The following is a 26,256-nucleotide window of genomic DNA, read 5'->3' on the forward strand; positions in this document are numbered from 1 at the left end:
ATGTATTACATAAGGATGCAGTCGATGATAGAGTACAGTATATACGTATGCATATGAGATGAATAATGTAGGGTAAGTAACATTATATAAGGTAGCATTGTTTAAAGTGGCTAGTGATATATTTACATCATTTCCCATCAATTCCCATTATTAAAGTGGCTGGAGTTGAGTCAGTGTCAGTGTGTTGGCAGCAGCCACTCAATGTTAGTGGTGGCTGTTTAACAGTCTGATGGCCTTGAGATAGAAGCTGTTTTTCAGTCTCTCGGTCCCAGCTTTGATGCACCTGTACTGACCTCGCCTTCTGGATGATAGCGGGGTGAACAGGCAGTGGCTCGGGTGGTTGATGTCCTTGATGATCTTTATGGCCTTCCTGTAACATCGGGTGGTGTAGGTGTCCTGGAGGGCAGGTAGTTTGCCCCCGGTGATGCGTTGTACAGACTTCACTACCCTCTGGAGAGCCTTACGGTTGAGGGCGGAGCAGTTGCCGTACCAGGCGGTGATACAGCCCGCCAGGATGCTCTCGATTGTGCATCTGTAGAAGTTTGTGAGTGCTTTTGGTGACAAGCCGAATTTCTTCAGCCTCCTGAGGTTGAAGAGGCGCTGCTGCGCCTTCTTCACGATGCTGTCTGTGTGAGTGGACCAATTCAGTTTGTCTGTGATGTGTATGCCGAGGAACTTAAAACTTGCTACCCTCTCCACTACTGTTCCATCGATGTGGATAGGGGGGTGTTCCCTCTGCTGTTTCCTGAAGTCCACAATCATCTCCTTAGTTTTGTTGACGTTGAGTGTGAGGTTATTTTCCTGACACCACACTCCGAGGGCCCTTACCTCCTCCCTGTAGGCCGTCTCGTCGTTGTTGGTAATCAAGTCTACCACTGTTGTGTCGTCCGCAAACTTGATGATTGAGTTGGAGGCGTGCGTGGCCACGCAGTCGTGGGTGAACAGGGAGTACAGGAGAGGGCTCAGAACGCACCCTTGTGGGGTCCCAGTGTTGAGGATCAGCGGGGAGGAGATGTTGTTACCTACCCTCACCACCTGGGGGCGGCCCGTCAGGAAGTCCAGTACCCAGTTGCACAGGGCAGGGTCGAGACCCAGGGTCTCGAGTTTGATGACGAGCTTCGAGGGTACTATGGTGTTGAATGCCGAGCTGTAGTCGATGAACAGCATTCTCACATAGGTATTCCTCTTGTCCAGATGGGTTAGGGCAGTGTGCAGTGTGGTTGAGATTGCATCGTCTGTGGACCTATTTGGGCGGTAAGCAAATTGGAGGGGTCTAGGGTGTCAGGTAGGGTGGAGGTGATATGGTCCTTGACTAGTCTCTCAAAGCACTTCATGATGACGGAAGTGAGTGCTACGGGGCGGTAGCCGTTTAGCTCAGTTACCTTAGCTTTCTTGGGAACAGGAACAATGGTGGCCCTCTTGAAGCATGTGGGAACAGCAGACTGGTATAGGGATTGATTGAATATGTCCGTAAACACACCAGCCAGCTGGTCTGCGCATGCTCTGAGGGCGCGGCTGGGGATGCCGTCTGGGCCTGCAGCCCTGCAAGGGTTAACACGTTTAAATGTTTTACTCACCTCGGCTGCAGTGAAGGAGAGACTGCATGTTTCCGTTGCAGGCCGTGTCAGTGGCACTGTATTGTCCTCAAAGCGGGCAAAATTTATTTAGTCTGCCTGGGAGCAAGACATCCTGGTCCGTGACTGGGCTGGATTTCTTCCTGTAGTCCGTGATTGACTGTAGACCCTGCCACATGCCTCTTGTGTCTGAGCCGTTGAATTGAGATTCTACTTTGTCTCTGTACTGACGCTTAGCTTGTTTGTTTCTCGTTCACTCCACAACACTCTACCTGATCCTGTTTATGCACCAGTTTCTCTTGATTCACCTGATACACACACACACCAACACACTTCCTGAGCAGAGAGCAGAATGTTTGTTAAAGTTAAAATGTTGTCTTTATTAAGGTTAAACACAGGGGTATAGAACACAGACAAGAACAGCAATAAGGAACTGCACAGAAACATGGCAGAGCTGTAACCTGAGCTCTGACCCAAACTCACCAGTTAGTGCCATGTAACCACAGGCCTAGGATCAGATTAGTTCTAAGATTGACCACAAGGAGGATGTAAAAAGGCTTGATCCAGGTAGTGGTTATGGGCAACTACAACTGATCCAAGCTGCAGTCTGTTTGGGTCTGTCTCCATCTACAGGACAAGACCGGGACTGCAGCTCTGCAGATTTTCACCTGGGAACAGTTACCAGCATGTAGCAGTTTCATCAGAGCAGATCAACATGACAATACAATAAGTCATGACAAATTGTTTGTGTCATCATTTAAACAGTTAGGGCTTTGATTGTGTAGCAGCAGTAACCTTACTACTTTAACATTCATCTTTCATCGTCACCTGTCCCTCTGTCTGCCTGTCTGCCTGTCTGCCTGTCTGTCTGCAGGGATATGTGATTCTCTCAGAACATGTTATTACAGGGTGTTTAGTGTGGGAGCATGTTATTACAGGGTGTGTAGTGTGGGAGCATGTTATTACAGGGTGTGTAGTGTGGGAGCATGTTATTACAGGGTGTGTAGTGTGGGAGCATGTTATTACAGGGTGTGTAGTGTGGGAGCATGTTATTACAGGGTGTGTAGTGTGGGAGCATGTTATTACAGGCTGTGTAGTGTGGGAGCATGTTATTACAGGGTGTGTAGTGTGGGAGCATGTTATTACAGGGTGTGTAGTGTGGGAGCATGTTATTACAGGGTGTGTAGTGTGGGAGCATGTTATTACAGGGTGTGTAGTGTGGGAGCATGTTATTACAGGGTGTGTAGTGTGGGAGCATGTTATTACATGGTGTGTAGTGTGGGAGCATGTTATTACAGGGTGTTTAGTGTGGGAGCATGTTATTACAGGGTGTGTAGTGTGGGAGCATGTTATTACAGGGTGTGTAGTGTGGGAGCATGTTATTACAGGGTGTGTAGTGTGGGAGCATGTTATTACAGGCTGTGTAGTGTGGGAGCATGTTATTACAGGGTGTGTAGTGTGGGAGCATGTTTTTACAGGGTGTGTAGTGTGGGAGCATGTTATTACAGGGTGTGTAGTGTGGGAGCATGTTTTACAGGGTGTGTAGTGTGGGAGCATGTTTTTACAGGGTGTGTAGTGTGGGTAGACATAAAACATGTTCCTTTTAAAATAACAGTTAAGCAAATTATTTTGTATGCAAATCTAGAAAGGTTGACTGCATTATGTACAGTAAATGCTGACTGCTGAGTGCAGCCAGTGGACGTGGGACTCCTGAGGGTCGTCTCACACCAGGTCCATGCGGCATCCATGATGTCATAGGGGTCACGGACTCAGAGCTCCGTCATCAGGAGAGCCCTGAGAATCTTCTCTCTGCCCAACCTCATCTCCTCCTCACTAAACACAGACACACACACAGACAGGGACACACACACACAGATCATCATGAGGAATGTTACATGACTGGGATTTGTGTGTTAAGTGTGTCTGTAACCTGAGTGTGTGTGTGTAACCTGAATGTGTGTTACCTGTTGGTGTGAGAGGAGAGGCAGGGTACCAGGGGAGGGGTGGAGGTGTGGTAGAAGGAAGTGGAGAGGTGGGGAGAGTGAGAACGCTCACAGCATGGACTCCTCAGCTCCAGTATCGGCATGTCCATCTGCAACACACACAAAACAGTTTAGTTCACAATCCACTATTATCCTGGTATTTGCTTAGAAATGACAAGGCTCTGATCCAAATGGACGGATGATCTGCTATGAAAAGTGTGTGTTGCTGAGTGCTCTGGGGTATGATAACCTGTGTGTTTGTTTCCTGAGGGTATATGGAGGGTTGTGTCTGGTTGTCCAGTGAGTTGTTAGAGCCACACTTCCCAGTGCTCCTGGAAGAGATCGCTGCAAGGGCCTCTGGGAGATTATCCTCATCCTCATGGTTACTGAGGACCAATTACAGGACAGTGTTCAGCCACAGCATTCTAAATGTATCACATGAGTAGTGAATAACTAACATAATGGGTTTTTGTGTAGTGGCTAGGTTATGACAGTACTTTGAGTACAGGACACAGCTGTGAGCATCGTATGGAATCCCAGAGCAGGTGGTGAATACCCTGCCATACTTACAAACTGAACTGCCTGACCAGTCTTTTCCTGCGGTTGGTGTTAGGGTTAGACTTGGTGGGTCTGTCTGTGGTTGAGTTGTGGTCGGGGCGGAGGGAGGTTTTCTCTGTGGTCAGACTGGAAGTGGCAGAGTCTCGAGAGTCCTGACTGGAGCTCTGATACCTGAGACACACACATACCATTATCATCCACCATCAAACACACACATTGGGAGGAGTATTGTATCACTGCTAGTACTGGCCTGTCGTTGATCTCCTGACTACAGGTCTTCCCTCTGGGCATCAGCGGAGCATCCTTCATCAAGAGAGGAAGAAGAGGAGAGGACAGGAGCATGACAGAGGAGAAGAGGATGGGAGAAGAGGACGGGACAGGAGGATGGCCGAAGAAGAGGAGAGGAGGATGAGAGAAGAGGAGAGGACAGGAGGATGACAGAAGAAGAGGAGAGGACAGGAGGATGACAGAAGAAGAGGAGAGGACAGGACGACGACAGAAGAAGAGGAGAGGACAGGACGACGACAGAGGAGAGGACAGGAGGATGACAGAAGAGAAGAGGAGGACGAGAGAGAGTATAGAAGGATGAGAAGAGGAGAGGACAGGAATATGACAGAAGAAGAGGAGAGGACAGGAGGATGACAGAGGAGAAGAGGAGGATGAGAGAGAAGAGAAGAGGAGGATGAGAGAAGAGGACAGGAGGATGACAGAAGAAGGAGAGGACAGGAGGAGAAGAGGATGTTAGCTTTTACACGGCTACTGCAAACACACACTCAATAGGGTCAGAACTCACTCTATAGACAGCCTCCATCACTAGGGGTCAGTACTCACTCTATAGACAGCCTCCATCACTAGGGGTCAGTACTCACTCTATAGACAGCCTCCATCACTAGGGGTCAGACCTCACTCTATAGACAGCCTCCATCACTAGGGGTCAGTACTCACTCTATAAACAGCCTCCATCACTAGGGGTCAGTCCTCACTATAAACAGCCTCCATCACTAGGGGTCAGTCCTCACTATAGACAGCCTCCATCACTAGGGGTCAGTCCTCACTATAGACAGCCTCCATCACTAGGGGTCAGTACTCACTCTATAGACAGCCTCCATCACTAGGGGTCAGTACTCACTCTATAGACAGCCTCCATCACTAGGGGTCAGTACTCACTCTATAGACAGTCTCCATCACTAGGGGTCAGTACTCACTCTATAGACAGCCTCCATCACTAGGGGTCAGTCCTCACTATAGACAGCCTCCATCACTAGGGGTCAGTCCTCACTATAGACAGCCTCCATCACTAGGGGTCAGTCCTCACTATAGACAGCCTCCATCACTAGGGGTCAGTACTCACTCTATAGACAGCCTCCATCACTAGGGGTCAGTACTCACTCTATAGACAGCCTCCATCACTAGGGGTCAGTACTCACTCTATAGACAGCCTCCATCACTAGGGGTCAGTACTCACTCTATAGACAGCCTCCATCACTAGGGGTCAGACCTCACTCTATAGACAGCCTCCATCACTAGGGGTCAGTACTCACTCTATAGACAGCCTCCATCACTAGGGGTCAGTCCTTACTCTATAGACAGCCTCCATCACTAGGGGTCAGTCCTCACTATAGACAGCCTCCATCACTAGGGGTCAGTCCTCACTATAGACAGCCTCCATCACTAGGGGTCAGTACTCACTCTATAGACAGCCTCCATCACTAGGGGTCAGCACTCACTCTATAGACAGCCTCCATCACTAGGGGTCAGTACTCACTCTATAGACAGCCTCCATCACTAGGGGTCAGAACTCACTCTATAGACAGCCTCCATCACTAGGGGTCAGTACTCACTCTATAAACAGCCTCCATCACTAGGGGTCAGTACTCACTCTATAAACAGCCTCCATCACTAGGGGTCAGTCCTTACTCTATAGACAGCCTCCATCACTAGGTGTCAGAACTCACTCTATAGACAGCCTCCGTCACTCACTAGGTGTCAGTACTCACTCTATAGACAGCCTCCATCACTAGGGGTCAGAACTCACTCTATAGACAGCCTCCATCACTAGGGGTCAGTACTCACTCTATAGACAGCCTCCATCACTAGGGGTCAGTACTCACTCTATAGACAGCCTCCATCACTAGGAGTCAGACCTCACTCTATAGACAGCCTCCATCACTAGGGGTCAGTACTCACTCTATAAACAGCCTCCATCACTAGGGGTCAGTCCTTACTCTATAGACAGCCTCCATCACTAGGAGTCAGACCTCACTTTATAGACAGCCTCCATCACTAGGGGTCAGTCCTCACTCTATAGACAGCCTCCATCACTAGGGGTCAGTCCTCACTATAGACAGCCTCCATCACTAGGGGTCAGTCCTCACTATAGACAGCCTCCATCACTAGGGGTCAGTACTCACTCTATAGACAGCCTCCATCACTAGGGGTCAGTCCTCACTATAGACAGCCTCCATCACTAGGGGTCAGTCCTCACTATAGACAGCCTCCATCACTAGGGGTCAGTACTCACTCTATAGACAGCCTCCATCACTAGGGGTCAGTCCTCACTATAGACAGCCTCCATCACTAGGGGTCAGTCCTCACTATAGACAGCCTCCATCACTAGGGGTCAGTACTCACTCTATAGACAGCCTCCATCACTAGGGGTCAGTACTCACTCTATAGACAGCCTCCATCACTAGGGGTCAGTACTCACTCTATAGACAGCCTCCATCACTAGGGGTCAGTACTCACTCTATAGACGGCCTCCATCACTAGGGGTCAGTACTCACTCTATAGACAGCCTCCATCACTAGGGGTCAGTACTCACTCTATAGACAGCCTCCATCACTAGGGGTCAGTACTCACTCTATAGACAGCCTCCATCACTAGGGGTCAGTCCTCACTATAGACAGCCTCCATCACTAGGGGTCAGTCCTCACTATAGACAGCCTCCATCACTAGGTGTCAGTACTCACTCTATAGACAGCCTCCATCACTAGGGGTCAGAACTCACTCTATAGACAGCCTCCATCACTAGGGGTCAGTCCTCACTCTATAGACAGCCTCCATCACTAGGGGTCAGTCCTCACTCTATAGACAGCCTCCATCACTAGGGGTCAGAACTCACTCTATAGACAGCTTCCATCTGAGCTTTGTAGATGTTACACTTGAGATGGTCTGGAGGGCTGCAGGGAGAGGAGGGCTGGAGAGACTTCTCAGACAACTGCTTCTCCTCTGCCTGAGAGATGAGAGAGAGGCAGAGTCTAAATGTGTAATAAAATAACTGCTTAAATATGTCTGACCTGGTGTGTAACCGTACCTTGTTGTCCATGTTGACATGTAGTGAAGGCCAGGGAGAGGTGATGCTGTCTGTCTCCAGGGGGTTGTGCAGACAGAGATCCAACTCATCAACAGGACAGGGAGGGGCTCTGTGTTCTAAACACACACACAGTGTTAACACATAACCTGGCTGCCGTGGTGTCAATAACCTGGATGCCGTGTTGTCTGTAACCTGGATGCCGTGGTGTCTGTAACCTGGCTGCCGTGTTGTCTGTAACCTGGCTGCCGTGTTGTCTGTAACCTGGCTGCCGTGGTGTCTGTAACCTGGATGACGTGGTGTCTGTAACCTGGATGACGTGGTGTCTGTAACCTGGCTGACGTGGTGTCTGTAACCTGGCTGACGTGGTGTCTGTAACCTGGCTGACGTGGTGTCTGTAACCTGGCTGCCGTGGTGTCTGTAACCTGGCTGCCGTGGTGTCTGTAACCTGGATGACGTGGTGTCTGTAACCTGGATGACGTGGTGTCTGTAACCTGGCTGACGTGGTGTCTGTAACCTGGCTGACGTGGTGTCTGTAACCTGGCTGACGTGGTGTCTAACCTGGCTGCCGTGGTGTCTGTAACCTGGCTGCCGTGGTGTCTGTAACCTGGCTGCCGTGGTGTCTGTAACCTGGCTGCCGTGGTGTCTGTAACCTGGCTGCCGTGGTGTCTGTAACCTGGCTGCCGTGGTGTCTGTAACCTGGCTGCCGTGGTGTCTGTAACCTGGCTGACGTGGTGTCTGTAACCTGGCTGACGTGGTGTCTGTAACCTGGCTGACGTGGTGTCTGTAACCTGGCTGACGTGGTGTCTGTAACCTGGCTGACGTGGTGTGTGTAACCTGGCTGACGTGGTGTGTGTAACCTGGCTGACGTGGTGTGTGTAACCTGGCTGACGGGGTGTCTGTAACCTGGCTGACGGGGTGTCTGTAACCTGGCTGACGTGGTGTCTGTAACCTGGCTGACGTGGTGTGTGTAACCTGGCTGACGTGGTTTTTGTAAGTCGCTCTGGATAAGAGCGTCTGCTAAATGACTTAAATGTAAATGTGTCTGTAACCTGGCTGACGTGGTGTCTGTAACCTGGATGACGTGTTGTCTGTAACCTGGCTGACGTGGTGTCTGTAACCTGGCTGACGTGGTGTGTGTAACCTGGCTGACGTGGTGTCTGTAACCTGGCTGACGTGGTGTCTGTAACCTGGTTGCCGTGGTGTCTGTAACCTGGCTGACGTGGTGTCTGTAACCTGGCTGCCGTGGTGTCTGTAACCTGGCTGCCGTGGTGTCTGTAACCTGGCTGCCGTGGTGTCAGTAACCTGGATGACGTGTTGTCAGTAACCTGGCTGCCGTGGTGTCTGTAACCTGGATGACGTGGTGTCTGTAACCTGGATGACGTGGTGTCTGTAACCCGGCTGCCGTGGTGTCTGTAACCCGGCTGCCGTGGTGTCTGTAACTCGGCTGCCGTGGTGTCTGTAACCTGGCTGCCGTGGTGTTCATAACCTGGCATCTATAACCTGGCTGCCATGATGTGTGTGTAACCTGGCTGCCGCGGTGTCAATAACCTGGCTGCCGCGGTGTCTGTAACCTGGCTGCCGTGGTGTCTGTAACCTGGCTGCCGCGGTGTATGTAACCTGGCTGCCGCGGTGTATGTAACCTGGCTGCCGCGGTGTATGTAACCTGGCATCTATAACCTGGCTGCAATGCTGTCTGTAACCTGGCTGCCGTGGTGTCTGTAACCTGGCTGCCGCGGTGTCTGTAACCTGGCTGCCGCGGTGTCTGTAACCTGGCTGCCGCGGTGTCTGTAACCTGGCTGCCGCGGTGTCTGTAACCTGGCTGCCGCGGTGTCTGTAACCTGGCTGCCGCGGTGTCTGTAACCTGGCTGCCGCGGTGTCTGTAACCTGGCTGCCGCGGTGTCTGTAACCTGGCTGCCGCGGTGTCATTAACCTGGCTGCCGCGGTGTCATTAACCTGGCTGCCGTGGCGTCTGTAACCTGGCTGCCGCGGTGTCTGTAACCTGGCTGCCGCGGTGTCTGTAACCTGGCTGCCGTGGTGTCTGTAACCTGGCTGCCGCGGTGTATGTAACCTGGCTGCCGTGGTGTATGTAACCTGGCATCTATAACCTGGCTGCAATGCTGTCTGTAACCTGGCTGCCGCGGTGTCTGTAACCTGGCTGCCGCGGTGTCATTAACCTGGCTGCCGCGGTGTCTGTAACCTGGCTGCCGCGGTGTCTGTAACCTGGCTGCCGCGGTGTCATTAACCTGGCTGCCGCGGTGTCATTAACCTGGCTGCCGCGGTGTCATTAACCTGGCTGCCGCGGTGTCTGTAACCTGGCTGCCGTGGCGTCTGTAACCTGGCTGCCGTGGTGTTCATAACCTGGTGTATATAACCTGGCTGCTGTGGCGTCTGTAACCTGGCTGCCGTGGTGTGTATTACCTGGCATCTATAACCTGGCTGCCATGGTGTCTGTAACCTGCCTGCCATGGCGTCTATAACCTGGCTGCCGTGTTGTGTATAACCTGGCATCTATAACCTGGCTGCCGCGGTGTCATTAACCTGGCTGCCGTGGCGTCTGTAACCTGGCTGCCGTGGTGTGTATAACCTGGCATCTATAACCTGGCTGCCGCGGTGTCATTAACCTGGCTGCCGTGGTGTCTGTAACCTGGCTGCCGTGGTGTGTATAACCTGGCATCTATAACCTGGCTGCCGCGGTGTCTGTAACCTGGCTGCCGCGGCGTCTGTAACCTGGCTGCCGTGGTGTTCATAACCTGGTATCTATAACCTGGCTGCCGCGGTGTCATTAACCTGGCTGCCGTGGCGTCTGTAACCTGGCTGCCGTGGTGTTCATAACCTGGTATCTTTAACCTGGCTGCCGCGGCGTCATTAACCCGGCTGCCGCGGCGTCTGTAACCCGGCTGCCGCGGCGTCTGTAACCTGGCTGCCGCGGCGTCTGTAGCCTGGCTGCCGTGGCGTCATTAACCTGGCTGCCGTGGCGTCCGTAACCTGGCTGCCGTGGTGTGTATAACCTGGCTGCCGTGGCGTCTATAACCTGGCTGCCATGGCGTCTGTAACCTGGCTGCCATGGTGTGTATAACCTGGCTGCCGTGGTGTGTATAACCTGGTGTCTATAACCTGCCTGTCTGTGGTGTCTATAATTTGGCGTGTATAACCTGGCTGCTGTGGAGTGTATAACCTGGTGTCTATAACCTGGCCGCCTGTGGTGTGTGACCTGGTGTCTATAACCTGGCTGCCGTGGTGTGTATAACCTGGCTGCCCGTGGTGTCTATAACCTGGCTGCCCGTGGTGTCTATATCCTGGCTGCCCGTGGTGTCTATAACCTGGCTGCCATGGTGTGTATAACCTGGCTGTCTGTGGTGTCTGCCGTGGTGTGTATAACCTGGCTGCCCGTGGTGTCTATAACCTGGCTGCCCGTGGTGTCTATAACCTGGCTGCCATGGTGTGTATAACCTGGCTGTCTGTGGAGTGTATAACCTGGTGTCTATAACCTGGCCGCCTGTGGTGTCTGCCGTGGTGTGTATAACCTGGCTGCCGTGTTGTGTATAACCTGGCATCTATAACCTGGCTGCCGCGGTGTCATTATCCTGGCTGCCGTGGCGTCTGTAACCTGGCTGCCGTGGCGTCCGTAACCTGGCTGCCGTGGCGTGTATAACCTGGCTGCCGTGGCGTCTGTAACCTGGCTGCCGCGGCGTCTGTAACCTGGCTGCCGCGGCGTCTGTAACCTGGCTGCCGCGGCGTCTGTAACCTGGCTGCCGTGGTGTTCATAACCTGGTTTCTATAACCTGGCTGCCGTGGCGTCATTAACCTGGCTGCCGCGGCGTCTGTAACCTGGCTGCCGCGGCGTCTGTAACCTGGCTGCCGCGGCGACTGTAACCTGGCTGCCGCGGCGTCTGTAACCTGGCTGCCGCGGCGTCTGTAGCCTGGCTGCCGTGGCGTCATTAACCTGGCTGCCATGGCGTCCGTAACCTGGCTGCCGTGGTGTGTATAACCTGGCTGCCATGGCGTGTATAACCTGGCTGCCATGGTGTCTATAACCTGGCTGCCCGTGGTGTCTATAACCTGGCTGCCCGTGGTGTCTATACCTGGCTGCCCGTGGCGTGTATATCCTGGCTGCTCGTGGTGTGTATAACCTGGCTGCCCGTGGTGTGTATAACCTGGCTGCCCGTGGTGTCTATACCTGGCTGCCCGTGGTGTCTATACCTGGCTGCCCGTGGTGTGTATAACCTGGCTACTCGTGGTGTGTATAACCTGGCTGCCCGTGGTGTGTATAACCTGGCTGCCCGTGGTGTGTATAACCTGGCTGCCCGTGGTGTGTATAACCTGGCTGCCCGTGGTGTCTATAACCTGGCTGCCCGTGGTGTGTATAACCTGGCTGCCCGTGGTGTGTATAACCTGGCTGCCCGTGGTGTGTATAACCTGGCTGCCCGTGGTGTGTATAACCTGGCTGCTCGTGGTGTGTATAACCTGGCTGCCCGTGGTGTCTATAACCTGGCTGCCCGTGGTGTGTATAACCTGGCTGCCCGTGGTGTGTATAACCTGGCTGCCCGTGGTGTCTATACCTGGCTGCCCGTGGTGTCTACACCTGGCTGCCCGTGGTGTGTATAACCTGGCTGCTCGTGGTGTGTATAACCTGGCTGCCCGTGGTGTGTATAACCTGGCTGCTCGTGGTGTGTATAACCTGGCTGCCCGTGGTGTCTATAACCTGGCTGCCCGTGGTGTGTATAACCTGGCTTTCTGTGGTGTGTATAACCTGGCTGCCCGTGGTGTCTATAACCTGGCTGCCCGTGGTGTGTATAACCTGGCTGCTCGTGGTGTGTATAACCTGGCTTTCTGTGGTGCGTATACCCGTGGGTGTATACTCACTGTTCTTGCTGTGTGTGTGACAGTAAGTCTCCTGGCTGTTGTCGTAGTGTGTGTGTCTGCGGTGGCGATGGTGTATACTTCCAGAGTACGGCGTCTCGTTCTCCTCAACACTGAACTGCTGCTCCCCTCCCAGGACAGGACCACGCCGAGGGAAACTGGGGACAGCACATCACACTCAAACACAGTCCAGAAACCCAGAACCAGACCAGCACCCTGTTCCACCTTCTTTACCACACAGTAACACCCGTTTTTAAAACCTCTCTTTGGTACACAGGCTGCTGAGGGGAGGGCAGCTCATGGAAACCACGTTTGATAACATTCTATGAGCCCGTCTTCCCCAATTAAGGTACAATCAGCCACCTGTGCTTTGGTAGTCTGTGTGTGGTGTGTGTATAGCACATCATTTTAACAGTCATTCAGTGTGTGTGTGTGTACATTATTCAACTTCAGTGAAGGAGTTTAAGCAGTGCATTTAATCAACAAGGCTGTAGCAACCAATCTAAGGCTGGTTGTGATAAGAGTAACAATTTTAAGGCAACAGGAAGGAATGTTGAGCATGGGACAGGATGTAAACACAATCAGCATTAACACAGGTAAACAAGGCCATCAGAGCCATTCTATTGATCTATGGGGGTTGATTAAGCTGAGTCAGAACCCCTCACACACAACATTCATGCCTCTGAAGAATAAAGGGAGATATGCAGCGGTAGACGCAAGACTTCCATAACATGACATTGTAATGTATATATTGTAATGTATATATTGCTGATACGGATTTAACAAGAACATTTTCCTTCATCGTTTAGCTGAGATTTCCAAAGTAGCTATATTCCCCTACAGATGTAATGTAGAACCATGTGACCACTAGTTAAAGCAGTTTATGATGACAGACTACTTCACACACACTAATGATTGGCATCTTACATTCAAACAGTGAATCCTGAGCTAGGATAACTTTTCAAAAGATGAAATTATTTGGCTTGCTCTAAAAGGATTTGGCTGAAAGCAAATCTACCTGCTAACTGGGCAGAAAATTAATGTTGCGGTATGATTGTTTTGTAAAGCATAAACGGAATTTCAATCTTACCCAGTTACATTTGAGGACTTTGTAGCATTCAGCCACTAAAGTATCAACAACAATTACATGAACTAACAAGGTACTGAACATCAAACATCATGGTCCAACCCACTCAGAGAGAGATCTCTGTGTTTAAAGTCTCTCTCTTTCTGTTGGGAGTCTCTTTCTGTCTCCACAGCATGGTGGTGATCTGATGGAGAAGACATGGTAGACAAGGCTGGTGTGTAATGATGGTGATGTGGAGGAGGAGGATGTATTTTGGTCCATGAGTCCACAACCAGAGTGTTTCAGTGTCTCTCTGTCTTCTGTATTCCAGTTGTCTCGTATGCATGTGTGTATGTGTTAGAGTTTAGATGTGGGTTTGGGACAGGGCTGTAGAGGTTAGGGTGGAGGGGTCAGAGTGCAGTCATGACCTTGTCTCTGTACACCACACTGATGGATCCTGGGAAAGACCCGCTGGACCTCTCTGGTACTGACCGATGACTGGGCTCTTGACTCACTGCTACTGCAGCAGGCGCTCTGGACATGGGAAATGACACACACGGTACGCATACACAGACACGGTAAGCATACACACACGCACACACACAGCCTGTCTAAATGATGCAACACATGAATGATGTAACAGTGATATGACGTGAAAGAGACATTCAAAAAGAAAAAGATAGCAGAGATACCCGACAGAGAGAAAGAGAGCACCTCTGAAATTAGAGAACTCTGGGGGCTAGGGGGACTCACTATACACCATTAAGAAGACAACTGTCTTACCTATGTCTGTCTGTCTGTCTCACCTGTGCGGGGATGTATGTCCTGAGTGTTGTAGGTAGATGGGGGGTGTGAGGGCTGGGTGCCAAGGCTCATGGGCTATAGGGATGTTACGCTGGTACTGAACAGAGACAGATGGAGAAAAAGACTGAGAAAATATTCAGTTGAATATTGCAGGTGCATTGCCATGGTAATCAGTCACAAAGGTATCCACTGACGGTTTCCTTTTTTAACCTTCATATCCATGAGGAACCATTGTGTGTGTGTGTGTGTGTGTGTGTGTGTGTCTTACTGGGTGTAGACTAGGTACGGGGCTGGTGTGGGAGCTGAAACAGAACAATATAACTGCTCAATAAGATCACTAACCGAAACATATCTTCAATTTACATACAGATCATTAATCGAAACATATGTAATTTCCATACATTGTTATAAAATGTACATCTTGCTCATTACCATAGTGCTCTTTAACATGAATAGAGGCGTAACATTCAACTCCTCCAGAAAGGACTCACACCACTGGACTTTCTCCACTTGTGTTACAGCCGGAATTAGAAAATGGATTAAATATGCTCACCGGCCTACATAAAACATCTCAGAATGTCCAAGTGGAATTATGCTTTCAGAAATGTTTACAAATTAATTACAAATCAAAAGCTGAAATGTCTTGAGTCAATAAGTATTCAACCCCTTAGTTTTGGCAAGCCAAAATAAATTCAGAAGTAAAATGTGTTTAACATGTAAAATAAGTTGCATGGACTCACTGTGTGAAATAATATATTTTTTAATGACTCCCTCATCTCTGTACCCCACACATACAGATAATTGTAAGGTTCCTCAGTCGAGCAGTGAATTTCAAACAGATTCAACCACAAAGACCAGGGAGGTTTTACAATGTGGGTATGCTTGTAATTGTTAAGGACTGGGGAGTTTTTCAGGAAAAATAAGAAAATGTAATGGAGCTAAGCACAGGAAAAATCCTAAAGGAAAACCTGGTCAGTCTGCTTTCCACCAAACACTGGGAGATTAATTCACCTTTCAGCAGGACAATGACCTAAAACCAAATCTATACTGGAGTTGCTTACTAAGACAGTGAATGTTCCTGAGGGGCCGAGTTATAGTTTTAACTGAAATCTGCTTGAAAATCTATGGCAAGACCTGAAAGTGAAAATGGTTGTCTAGCAATGGTCAACAACCAATTTGACAGCACTTGCAGAACTTAGAAATAAATAAATAAATAAATAAATAGGCAAATGTTGCACAATCCAGGTGTGGAAATCTCATAGAGACTTACCCAGAAAGACTCAGCTGTAATCGCTGCCAAAGGTGATTATAAAATGTATTGACTCAGGTGGTTGAATACTTACCTTATCTAAACATTAGTGTTTTATTTTTATTTTTACAAATGTTAGAATTTTTCTTCCACTTTGACATTCGTATATAATGTGTAGATCGTTGACAGAAAGTTACAATTAAAATCCATTTAATCTCACTTTGTAACAACAAAAAAAAAGGTCAAGGGGTGTGAATAATTTCTAAGGGATCTGTACATGCTTGGTTGTCCTGTGCTCTCAGGGACCCACCTGATATGTGGCGGTTTGGCTGGAGAGAGGGCTGTAGAGAGAGAGAAAGCCAGGTTACATCAGGTCAGTGAATCAAGCACAGGAGAATTGACATGGGAAACTGCCTGTATGGGTGTTTTACTGTATGGGGGAACTGGGAGCTGTAGGGATGTAGGGTATATGGTATAGTGTGTACTGGGGAGAATATACGAACCCTTGCCACCCAGTGAGTGAGTGCGGGAGGGGTATCTCTTGCTGGGTCGCCTCTCAAACGTACTGGCCCTCCTCAGCCTCCCTCCGTGGGTCGCCTGGTACTCAGTCTTTCCACTGAGAAGGAGAGAGAGAGAACACTTTAAAGGGATACTTCAGGATTTTGGCAGTGAGTCAGAAACTCGTTGATACCATTTTTATGTCCCTGCTGGGAGCTGTAAGGATGTAAAGCTGTAGGGTATAGGCTATAGTGTGTACTGGGGAGAATATACCAACCCAAAGGAATTTGCTAACTAGCGTTAGCGTAATTGCTAACTAGCATTAGCACAATGACTGGAAGTCTATGGTAACTACTAGCATGCTAGTAGATATAGACTTCTAATCATGCGCTAATGCCAGTTAGCATTGGCTTGTGAAACTGCTGATTGCATCCATAATTAAATAAGATGATACATAAAAATTGTATCCTTGAGTCAATCTGACTGAGGAAGTAGATAAAGTGCTTCATTGCCAAAACCCCCAAGATTCCCTTTAACGACGATGAACAGTAGCTGGCATCTCTGTATTTGGCATGTCAGGATGTACAGAACATTTACATGACTCAACATACTGCATCCCTGTATGTTGGTGATAGATGCCTGGAATAGTGTGTATATCTGAAGAGGTCATTTCAGTTTGACATGTAAACAAACGGCATTTCCCTGTAACTATAGCTTCCATCATGTAACCATAGAGACAGAACTTGCATCTCAGATGGCGCACTAGTCCTCAGTGCACTACTTTTGACCAGAACCCTAACTAGTCTCAGAGTGCATCCAACATGGCACTCTATTCACTATATAGTGCACCCTAGAACTCTGGTCAAAAGTGGTGCACTATATGGGGAATAGGGTGCCATTTTGGGCACAATCTCTGTGGTAGAGTTGAGTGTTGGTGCGAGCCCCACCCACCTGAACCTGAAACGTGATCCAAGGCGTGTGAAGTCACTGCTGGAGGCCTTCCCAGCTGTGGGCTGGCGCAGCCGGAAGAAGGCGTGGCTCTCCACAGCACATTTCCACAAGTGTTTACACGTCTTCGAACTGTCCAACTGGAACACAAAAGTGTGCTCCTGCTCCCGCCCCTAAACACACAACAGCCAATCACAATCAAACACCACTCTGACAAAAGCAGTCCAAATATTTTAATGTCAATGAATTGGTCTCTGCTGTCAAGTCAAAAGGTGAAATAGGGGGCGATCACGTACAAGTGTGTAGCCTGTAAATGTGTGGTGGTGTGAAATGGAAATGGTTTTCTTTGCATATATGAGACACCCTCGGAGAGTGGGGTCATGGGCGGGGTATTTGTGTATTGCTCACCTGATCATCGTCCTCCGTCACCACTAGGGTGAGTCGACTCTTTTTGAAATCCAGGCGGGTGATCTTGGGCCTGGAACACACACACACAGTTGACATTGCAGACTACACAGCTGTTTTCAAGAATATATCATTGTGTGTTTTGGAGTGTTCATGTCAAAGTGTGTGTGTGTTTACCAGAAGAAGAGGCCTATCTTGGTGGAGCCCTCAAACACCAGGATGCCAGTGGGAGTCAGACCCAGAGCGTACTCTGCTCCGTCCCTTCCCTGAGGACAACACACAGTCACACACGCTCAGTGCTACTCTACAACATCAAACACAGACAACAGCAGCACACGCACCAACCTTGACAAAGTGCATGTCCACTCCGTACAGCTCCAGCCATTTACACTTGTTGAGGAAGCTGGTCTCTGCCTGGGATGGATCCTTACCCCTGGGGAAACAAAACCACATGCTCAGTCTAACACACATACCCTGTCCTCTGGGTGGAATGTCCTCCATATTTCTTGCAGTAATCCAGTTCAGATGTACACAACAGATTAGGGCCTAGGGGTTTATCTGGCCAATAGAGAGAGAGCGGAACTCAGTAGGGTTTCTATTTGGTTTCTCGCTTTCACTGGTGTCATGTCAGCTCAGTGAGCCCCAGTGTATGTGTGTGTAATCTGAGTGCGTCATCTAATCTGAGATTGGAGCGATCATACACTAGCAGGGTTAAATACTGCCTGGATTCAATCAAGACGCTCCAGGGATTAATCCCTTGATCCGTCACACAAACAGAGAGAGGGGGAGAGAGAGGGTGATTTACATAGGTTTGATACAGCACTAGAAAACACCAGAGTGATACACTCCTCTACCTGCGTGAAGTTAAAGAACCAGACATTGTTCATGCGGTTATCACCGGTCCTGTGTTCTTATACAGACACACCTACAGTCTGTTCAGACAGACACCAGTGAAGATGTCCTGATGGATGGCGTTTTAACTCACCTTAGGTCCACCCACTTGTTAAAGATGTCTGCCTCCATGGTCTCACTCTGTTTGGGTGTGAAGCGAAACTCTGACACCAGCTCAGGAGAATGCTCTAGAGGGTCACAGTCCCCCAGCTCACCTACACACACACACACACACACACGCGCGTTATAGTCAGGTGTAAAAGAAACATGAATGCTGATTCCAGAGATACCGTAGTGTGTAAATCATCACCTACTCTGTAAGCAGTAGGCCCCCAGGTCTACTGAGACATCATATGGACACTTCAACCTGGAAGGAGAGAGGAAGGTTCCAGAGCAGAGAGATCACACCACACACACCACATGCAGCGTGACTTCCAACACTATCTGTGTGTGTGTACGTACAGTGCATTCAGAAAGTATTCAGACCCCTTGACCTTTTCCACATTTTGTTATGCTACAGCCTCATTCTAAAATTATTTTTAATTTTTCAATAAAAAATGTAATGTCCTTATCATCTCACACACAATACCCCATAATGGCATAGCAAAAACAGATTTTAAATAGTATTAAAAGTATAGAAAAAATAAACTGAAATATTATATTTACATAAGTATTCACACCCTTTACTCAGTACTTTGTTGAAGCACCTTTGGCAGTGATTACAGCCTTTTCTTGGGTATGACGCTTCAAGCTTGGCACACCTGTATTTGGGGAGTTTCTCCCATTCTTGTATGCAAAGCCTCTCAAGATCTGCCAGGTTGGATGGGGAGCGTCGCTGCACGGCTATTTTCAGGTCTCTCCAGAGATGTTCAATTGAGTTCATGTTCAGGCTCTGGCTGGGCCACTCAAGGACATTCAGAGACTTGTCCCGAAGCCACTCCTGCGTTGTCTTGGCTGTGTGCTTAGGGTCGTTGTCCTGTTGGAAGGCGGACCTTCACCCCAGTCTGAAATCCTGAGCGCTCTGGAGCAGGTTTTCATCAAGGATCTCTCTGTCCTTTGCTCCATTCATCTTTCCCTTGATCCTGACTAGTCTCCCAGTCCCTGCCACTGAAAATCACCCCCACAGCATGATTCTGCCACCACCATGCTTCACTGTAGGGATGGTGCCAGGTTTCCTCCAGATGTGACGCTTGGCATTCAGGCCAAAGAGTTCAATCTTGGTTTCATCAGACCAGAAAATCTTGTTTCATGGTTTGAGAGTTCTTTAGGTGCCTTTTGGCAAACTCCAAGCAGACTGTCATGTGCCTTTTACTGAGGAGTGGCTTCTGTCTTGCCACTCTACCATAAATAACCGATTGGTGGAGTGCTGCAGAGATGAAAGAACCTTCCAGAAGCACAACCATCGCCACAGAGGAACTGGAGCTCAGTCAGAGTGACCATCAGGTTCTCGGTCACCTCCCTGAACAAGGCCCTTCTCCCCCGATTGCTCAGTTTGGCAGTGCGGCCATCTCTCTGAAAAGTCTTGGTAGTTCCAAACTTCTTCCATTTAAGAATGATCGAGGCCAATGTGTTCTTGGGGACCTTCAATGCTGCAGACATTTTTTGGTACCCTTTCCCAGATCTGTGCCTTGACACAATCCTGTCTCTGAGCTCTATAGACAATTCCTTTGACCTGATGGTTTGGTTTTTGCTGTCATGCACTGTCAATTGTGGGAACTTTTATAGACAGGTGAGTGCCTTTCCAAATCATGTCCAATCAATTGAATTTACCACAGGTGGACTCTAATCAAGTTGTAGAAACATCTCAAGGATGATCAATGGAAACAAAATGCACTGGAGCTCAATTTCAAGGTCTCATAGCAAAAGGGTCTGAATACTTACGTAAATAAGGCATTTGTTTTTTATACATTTGCAAACATTTCTAAAAACCTGTTTTTGCTTTGTCATTAAGAGGAATTTTGTGTAGATTGACGAGGGTAAAAAATTATGTAATCCATTTTAGAATAAGGCTGTAACGTAACAAAATGTGGAAAAATGAAAGGGGTCTCAATACTTTCCAAATGCCCTGTATATATATATATATGTGTGTGTGTGTGTGTGTGTGTGTGTGTGTGTGTGTTGGGGAGGAGAGGTCCTTTTCTTTAAATTAGCAGCCCTCTGATGTTCTGATCCTGTACTTTATTATAGAGCTACACACAGGAGACACGACCCAGATGGAGAGAGAGAATGAGAGACAGAGAGAGTGAGATATAGGTTTAGTGAGTGCGTGTGTGTGTTGAGGGTGTTAGGAGCTGCTTACTTGCCGGACAGAATGTCTTGTCGAAGCTGCAGCACAAACAGGTACCTGGAACACAGACAAAAGGAGTGAGAATAAAACCACTGATGTAGAATCAATCTTTCTCCCGCTCTCTTCCACACTGACTGACAGACAGTCTTTCTCTCTCTGAAGAGGTCTCAGTCCATTTTGCCTTAATTAGTCTCTTCCCCACTGGACCAAAGTCATTAGCTACACTGCCCCCTTACACCTATACACTACACCGAGGAGGGGGTGAGATTGTGTGAATGAGACAGTGTGTATACGAGAGAGAGAGACAGAGTGTGTGCACAGGCAGCCAGTGGTGGTGTTACCTGGTGAACTCCTCATGTAGGTTATTGGGCTCTGAGGAGTAGAACTTCACCCTGAAAAACAGTCTGTATGGAGGACCATCTGAAAAAGAGAAACAGACCAAGCGAGAGAGATTCAATTAGGCGAAAGAAGAGATTGGCCTGACTATCATTCTACCACATATTGTATAAAAAATAATATTTTTTATTTCATATATAAATAAAAAACTCTGGGAACACCGGGCACTTAATTTAAAAATAGTCTGGAGACTCGGGTAAGAACCAGGCAGCCCTCTCTGTGAGAGGGGCGTTTCCTGACAAAGTAAACATTGGCGTCACCCTGCACCACTCATTAATCACCATGTCAACAGCTGGTAATGAACCACCTGCCTTCCCACTTACCTACACACACACACACACACACACACCCACTGTATACAGTGCACACATTAAGTAGAGGACACTACCAACAGTCTGGCAAAAGTAGCTGGCCTTCGCTTGTTATTAACTAAACACCACACACACACACTAAGAATATTAGATAGTGGGATTGAATGGACTGACCTCTGATCTGTTTCTTTATGGGCTTGGACACATCCAGCCAGTGCTGCAAGAGACACAAAGAAGTAGACAACAGAATGTTATACATACGAGGGGTTACAACCAGCCCAGCTCTGCAGATTGTGCTGTGAAGAGACAGAATCATTAGAGCATTTGTTTTGGTACTGTCCATATGTAGCTTGTTGTTGGTCGCAGGTCCAAGAATGGCACAAAAATTGCAACATTTACCTGCAGCTAACGCTTCAAATTGCACTGCTGGGTGATCTGAAAAGTCATGGTCAATCAATAATATAACACTTTGTCAAACTTGTTTCTTTAATTTACAATCTGTAGAAACTATGAGAATAGAAAGGTTCAGAACTGAAAGCAGCTGAAAAATAAATGGCAAATAGAGATCAAAACAGGATTGTGGTCAAAGACAGATGGGAGGGCTTCAGAGAATGTATTTATTTATTAACCCTTATTTTACCAGGTAAGTTGACTGAGAACACATTCTCATTAACAGCAACAACCTGGGGAATAGTTACAGGGGAGAGGAATGAGCCAATTGTAAGCTGGGGATGATTAGGTGGCCATGATGGTATGAGGGCCAGATTGGGAATTTATCCAGGACACCAGGGTTAACATGTCTACTCTTACAATAAGTGCCATGGGATCTTTATTGACCATAGAGAGTGAGGACACTCTTAACGTCCCAGGACACCCTACACAGGGCAATGTCCCCAATCACTGCCCTGGGGAATTGGGATACATATATTTTTAGACCAGAAGAAAGGGTGCCTTCTACTGGCCCTCCAACACTACTTTCAGCAGCATCTGGTCTCCCATCCAGGACCAACCCTGCTTAGCTACAGAAGCAGGCCAGCAGTGGGATGGGAGGGGTTCCGAGATAGATGGGAGGGGTTCCGAGATAGATGGGAGGGGTTCCGAGATAGATGGGAGGGGTTCCGAGATAGATGGGAGGGGTTCCGAGATAGATGGGAGGGGTTCCGAGATAGATGGGAGGGGTTCCGAGATAGATGGGAGGGGTGAGTGGAGCTGAAGGCTGAGACTCAAAACAAACAAAAGATGACTATTGTAAAATACATTGTGTCCGTAATATGTATAAGCTGGAAGTAGTAGCCTGTGTGTTGTTGTCCATTAATTTACTCCAATTAGGGAGGGGTGGTAGAGGAAAATAAAGGAAAATATAAAATGTGTATGGGGGATTGGAAATGATGCAGACAATTACATTGCTAGAACCCACAATCTATCTGCAATACTAAAGCTGATCTATCCCATAGAATAAAAAGTAGAGAGAGAGACAGCGACAGGCAGAGAGAGCGACAGGCAGAGAGACAGCGACAGGCAGAGAGACAGCGACAGGCAGAGAGACAGCGACAGGCAGAGAGACAGCATAATATGATGGAGAGAGACACAGAATATGACAGATAGCTGGAGCGTCAGATCAATCATTTTAACACCACACTGATTGATTTCACTAGTGTCATTACAACATAGGGAATCCCCTCAGCAATGGCAGGTTGTGGTGTGTGTGTTCAGAGGCTTTATGTATATCTACTCACTGAGACTTGTTCTGGATCCATGAACTGCAGTCCAAAGTAGTCAGGCTCCACCAGGTCCAGATGATACCTGATCTGGTCAAACAGCTCCTGGCCCTTTGACCTTTTCTATTAAAAACACACACGTATTATAGTCACAATAGGGAGGCTGGAGAATAAACAGCCTAGACATTGTGAGTGGATATGGAGCAGAATGACAGTGTGGGTCATTACTGCATCTGGGGCAGAATCAGAGGGAGAAGCCATAATTCAGGCCTTTGTCTTTGAAACACCCACAATCCATAGTGCTCTTGAGCTGAACACCCACCAAGATGCAATTTCTTTAACTACTAAAAAGCTGCACCCCTCAAAGTGTGTTTTTAAAAGAGAGAGGATAACCTTGTACTTTGTTCCCTGATAACAAGTATGAACCTGCCAACCTGTGTGTGTGGTTATGGAGTGGGAGGTCACAATAAATAAACTCTTGCCCTTCCTGTTCCTCTCCAGCTCTTGTCAAAGCACAGCACAACAAAACACACACACTCCCAAAACCCTTTCCCTAGACATACATTCCCCCTAGATATCATCCCCAAAGCTCCTGTGTAGATCTGGATTAGACAGCAGGTGCAAGTAAAATGGGACAAAGTCCACCAAGCCTAAAGAAGGGCAGAAAAGGTGAACACCATAGTGTTAATACCCATCAAATCATCTCTAGATGAGTGTTAAGGGGGTAGTGTCTAGCTGAAAGTGCCTAGGGGCATAGCACTGGGGTGTTGAGGGTGCTACAGCACCCCCTAATAAATCACAAGAAAAACATTTTAAATACCTAATATTTTTTTCACAAAATGAAATATAGTGCCCTTGGCCTTCACTACTCCTGTATGAGCAGACCCCTGACAAATAAAAGTCAGCTCCCCCACCCCTAAACATCTTCCCCTAGGGAGCAGGCCCTAGCAGGTCAATTTTGGATGAAGACAAGAGTTCAATTGAATTCATTTCAACTCAATACACCTGTAGATGAATCCCTGAGGGAAGATTCAGCAGTCATGTTCAGGCTTGTTCCTGTTAAGAGCGCTATATAGACTCTGGTTTCAGTCAGCTGACGTCTGGTGGCCGTTAGCAGGAGCTAGTTCTGATTAACAAGAGAAATCAAAGGAAATAGTCCTTACATACACAAGCCTGTATTCTCTAAGGCAAAGTTACAGCCTACTGTCTGGATTAGATTGAATGTGATATTACTGAATGTACTGTTTCTTTCTGAAGATAGGATGTCTTCCACACACTGCAAGAAATCATCTCCGGAGTCAAACTTCATAAAGCACATTAACTAAACCATGGCTCCACGCACCTGCAGCGCACTAATTTAACTTCAACAATTTACATCCTCACACACAGTGAATTGCTCTCATGTTCTGATGTATTGTCTATTTGCCAGATAATACGTTTGATTTGTATCAGGCAAGAAATTATCATAACGATAAACTACTAGCATCTCTACTGTAACATTAGGTCATAGGTTCTCCATCTATGACCTTTTGATTCCCTCAGCAGTCTGACTTCCTGTATGTACTCAAAAGGTGACGCATGAGACTGACCACGATGACACACGCAAACTCAACCTTTAAGATATAACTCTCAAGACAACATGATACGTCTCCCCTGGACACACACACGCTCTCTGTCACAGTGCCATGAGATAAATCACATCACTCCCTCACAGAGACAAGAGAGAGACAGAAAACTGAGGATGGCGGGAAGGAGGCAGAGAAGGAGGGAGATGGGCAGAGAGGGAGGGAGGTAGCTTCCTGCCAACAGTCAGAATGGGGAAGTAATGTGGTGAATTGGCTGATCACAACACCATCTGTAGCCCTACACCTAACTGCACAGAACACACACAATGACAGGTGTTAAAACTCCATGGTGCTGAGTGACCTAAACCATAGAAGTCACTTTATATTCTGTTGAGAGAAATATGTCTGAAAATAATATGGAGACACCACACACACACTCACTGGAATATCCACGTTAACGTCCGACCCATCCAGCAGCAGCACGCGGCAGGTCATTGCATCCTTGTCGGTCCCAGCCGCCGGGATGTGCACGGCCGCTCCCCCTGTCACCACGGCGGGCGCGTGGACGACCTGCTGTTGGTGCGCGAGGAGCACGGGGTTCGCGGTTCCCCCTCTTCCTTTCCCGTCCCGTTCGTCCGCTGTCTGAAACCGTCTGCGCGAGCGATGGCTAAACGTCCGGCGTAGGAAGCCCATCATCTTTCCAATTGTTAATTCTACCCACAGCGCGAGCACCGTGTTCGGTGTCCACGGGGAGGCTTTACTACACGGAAACAATGTGTGTGGCGTTTGTCCCACTGCCACCACCCCGGGGCGAAGAGTCCCTCACCGCAGGCACGGAGGCTTCAGGCTGCCGCTGAAAACTGAAATTCGGCAGCCGTGGGGATCACCAGCAGCATAATTGAGCAGGACCCGACAATTCGGCATTAAAAAAAAGCAACCAGTTGAATTTCCCAATAATTTATTCTGTTTCAATAGTGAACTCACTCACGGAAGCACACACCCCCCCTCTTCGTCTCCTCTCACCGTTTGTCCCCGCTCGCGCACCTGCTGTTGCACCGATTCTGAAACCCTGGAGAAATCTCGAGCAGCTCCGCAGCGGGCGTCCCTATAGTCTCACATACCGAGGAATGAGGTTACAATCTCCCGGGACGCGCTTACCCAAACCCGTGGCCGGTATTATTTAATCCTCTCACGAAGAACCGAAACTGCTCCACCTCACAGGTAAGTCAACCAGAGAAACTGGACAAACAGCATGCTTTGCGCCTGCGTAAAAACAACGCACAACAAACTTTTTTTTATATACTGGGGCCAGGATGTGTCAGCGAAGCAGCGCTCCCTGCCGGCCAGAGGCGACACCACGGTCAGCGCGGTGGAGGACAAACAAGAGGGACAATGAAATGTTGAGGACAAGCAAAAAATAATGCAATTTCAGAACAAACAGGTAGGATTATGGTTTAGCCGAGGGATTCAAGCAGAAAGAAACACACACACCAGTGAAAGTGCAGAGAGTTCACCTCTCCTAAAACAAATATTAATTTGACTAACTCCGGATATCTGCCTGCTATGGTTGTTTAGTAGTAATGGCTACTCTGCCCCTCAAATCTATGATATCAGTAGACTGTACAACATGGTCTGGGACTTATGTTGACACTGAACTGGAGTGTGCATCTAAGGCAGGTCACAGGAATGTGTTTAAATGGGGTCTAACTGCACTGCAGCCTGTAGGACTCCACTCCTAAAATGTTTTGATATGTGCAGGCGACTCCACAGACCACAAATATACATAACAATGGAACTGATATCACATATCTTTCATCTGTAAAATTCACTC

The 26,256-nt window shown here is 48.4% G+C and overlaps 1 protein-coding gene across 1 annotated transcript; it reads right to left on the bottom strand.

The window, feature by feature from the left end:
* Nucleotides 1-1,935: 1,935 nt before the first annotated feature.
* Nucleotides 1,936-26,223, bottom strand: LOC135521725 (band 4.1-like protein 4B). The gene is made up of 23 exons (XM_064947408.1): nucleotides 24,867-26,223; nucleotides 22,879-22,983; nucleotides 21,317-21,359; nucleotides 20,777-20,855; nucleotides 20,448-20,492; nucleotides 18,463-18,515; nucleotides 18,243-18,363; nucleotides 17,603-17,690; nucleotides 17,435-17,523; nucleotides 17,261-17,330; nucleotides 16,856-17,025; nucleotides 15,910-16,022; nucleotides 15,717-15,747; nucleotides 14,426-14,459; nucleotides 14,160-14,254; nucleotides 12,291-12,445; nucleotides 7,428-7,543; nucleotides 7,236-7,346; nucleotides 4,365-4,417; nucleotides 4,127-4,285; nucleotides 3,807-3,942; nucleotides 3,539-3,666; nucleotides 1,936-3,407 (listed from the first exon to the last, which is right to left on the bottom strand). Exons 1-23 carry the CDS (start codon nucleotides 25,119-25,121, stop codon nucleotides 3,344-3,346), a joined length of 2,313 nt encoding a protein of 770 aa, XP_064803480.1. The 5' UTR covers nucleotides 25,122-26,223; the 3' UTR covers nucleotides 1,936-3,343.
* Nucleotides 26,224-26,256: the final 33 nt, after the last annotated feature.

Source organism: Oncorhynchus masou, chromosome 30, assembly GCF_036934945.1.
Source record: "Oncorhynchus masou masou isolate Uvic2021 chromosome 30, UVic_Omas_1.1, whole genome shotgun sequence".
Lineage (NCBI taxonomy): Eukaryota > Metazoa > Chordata > Actinopteri > Salmoniformes > Salmonidae > Oncorhynchus > Oncorhynchus masou.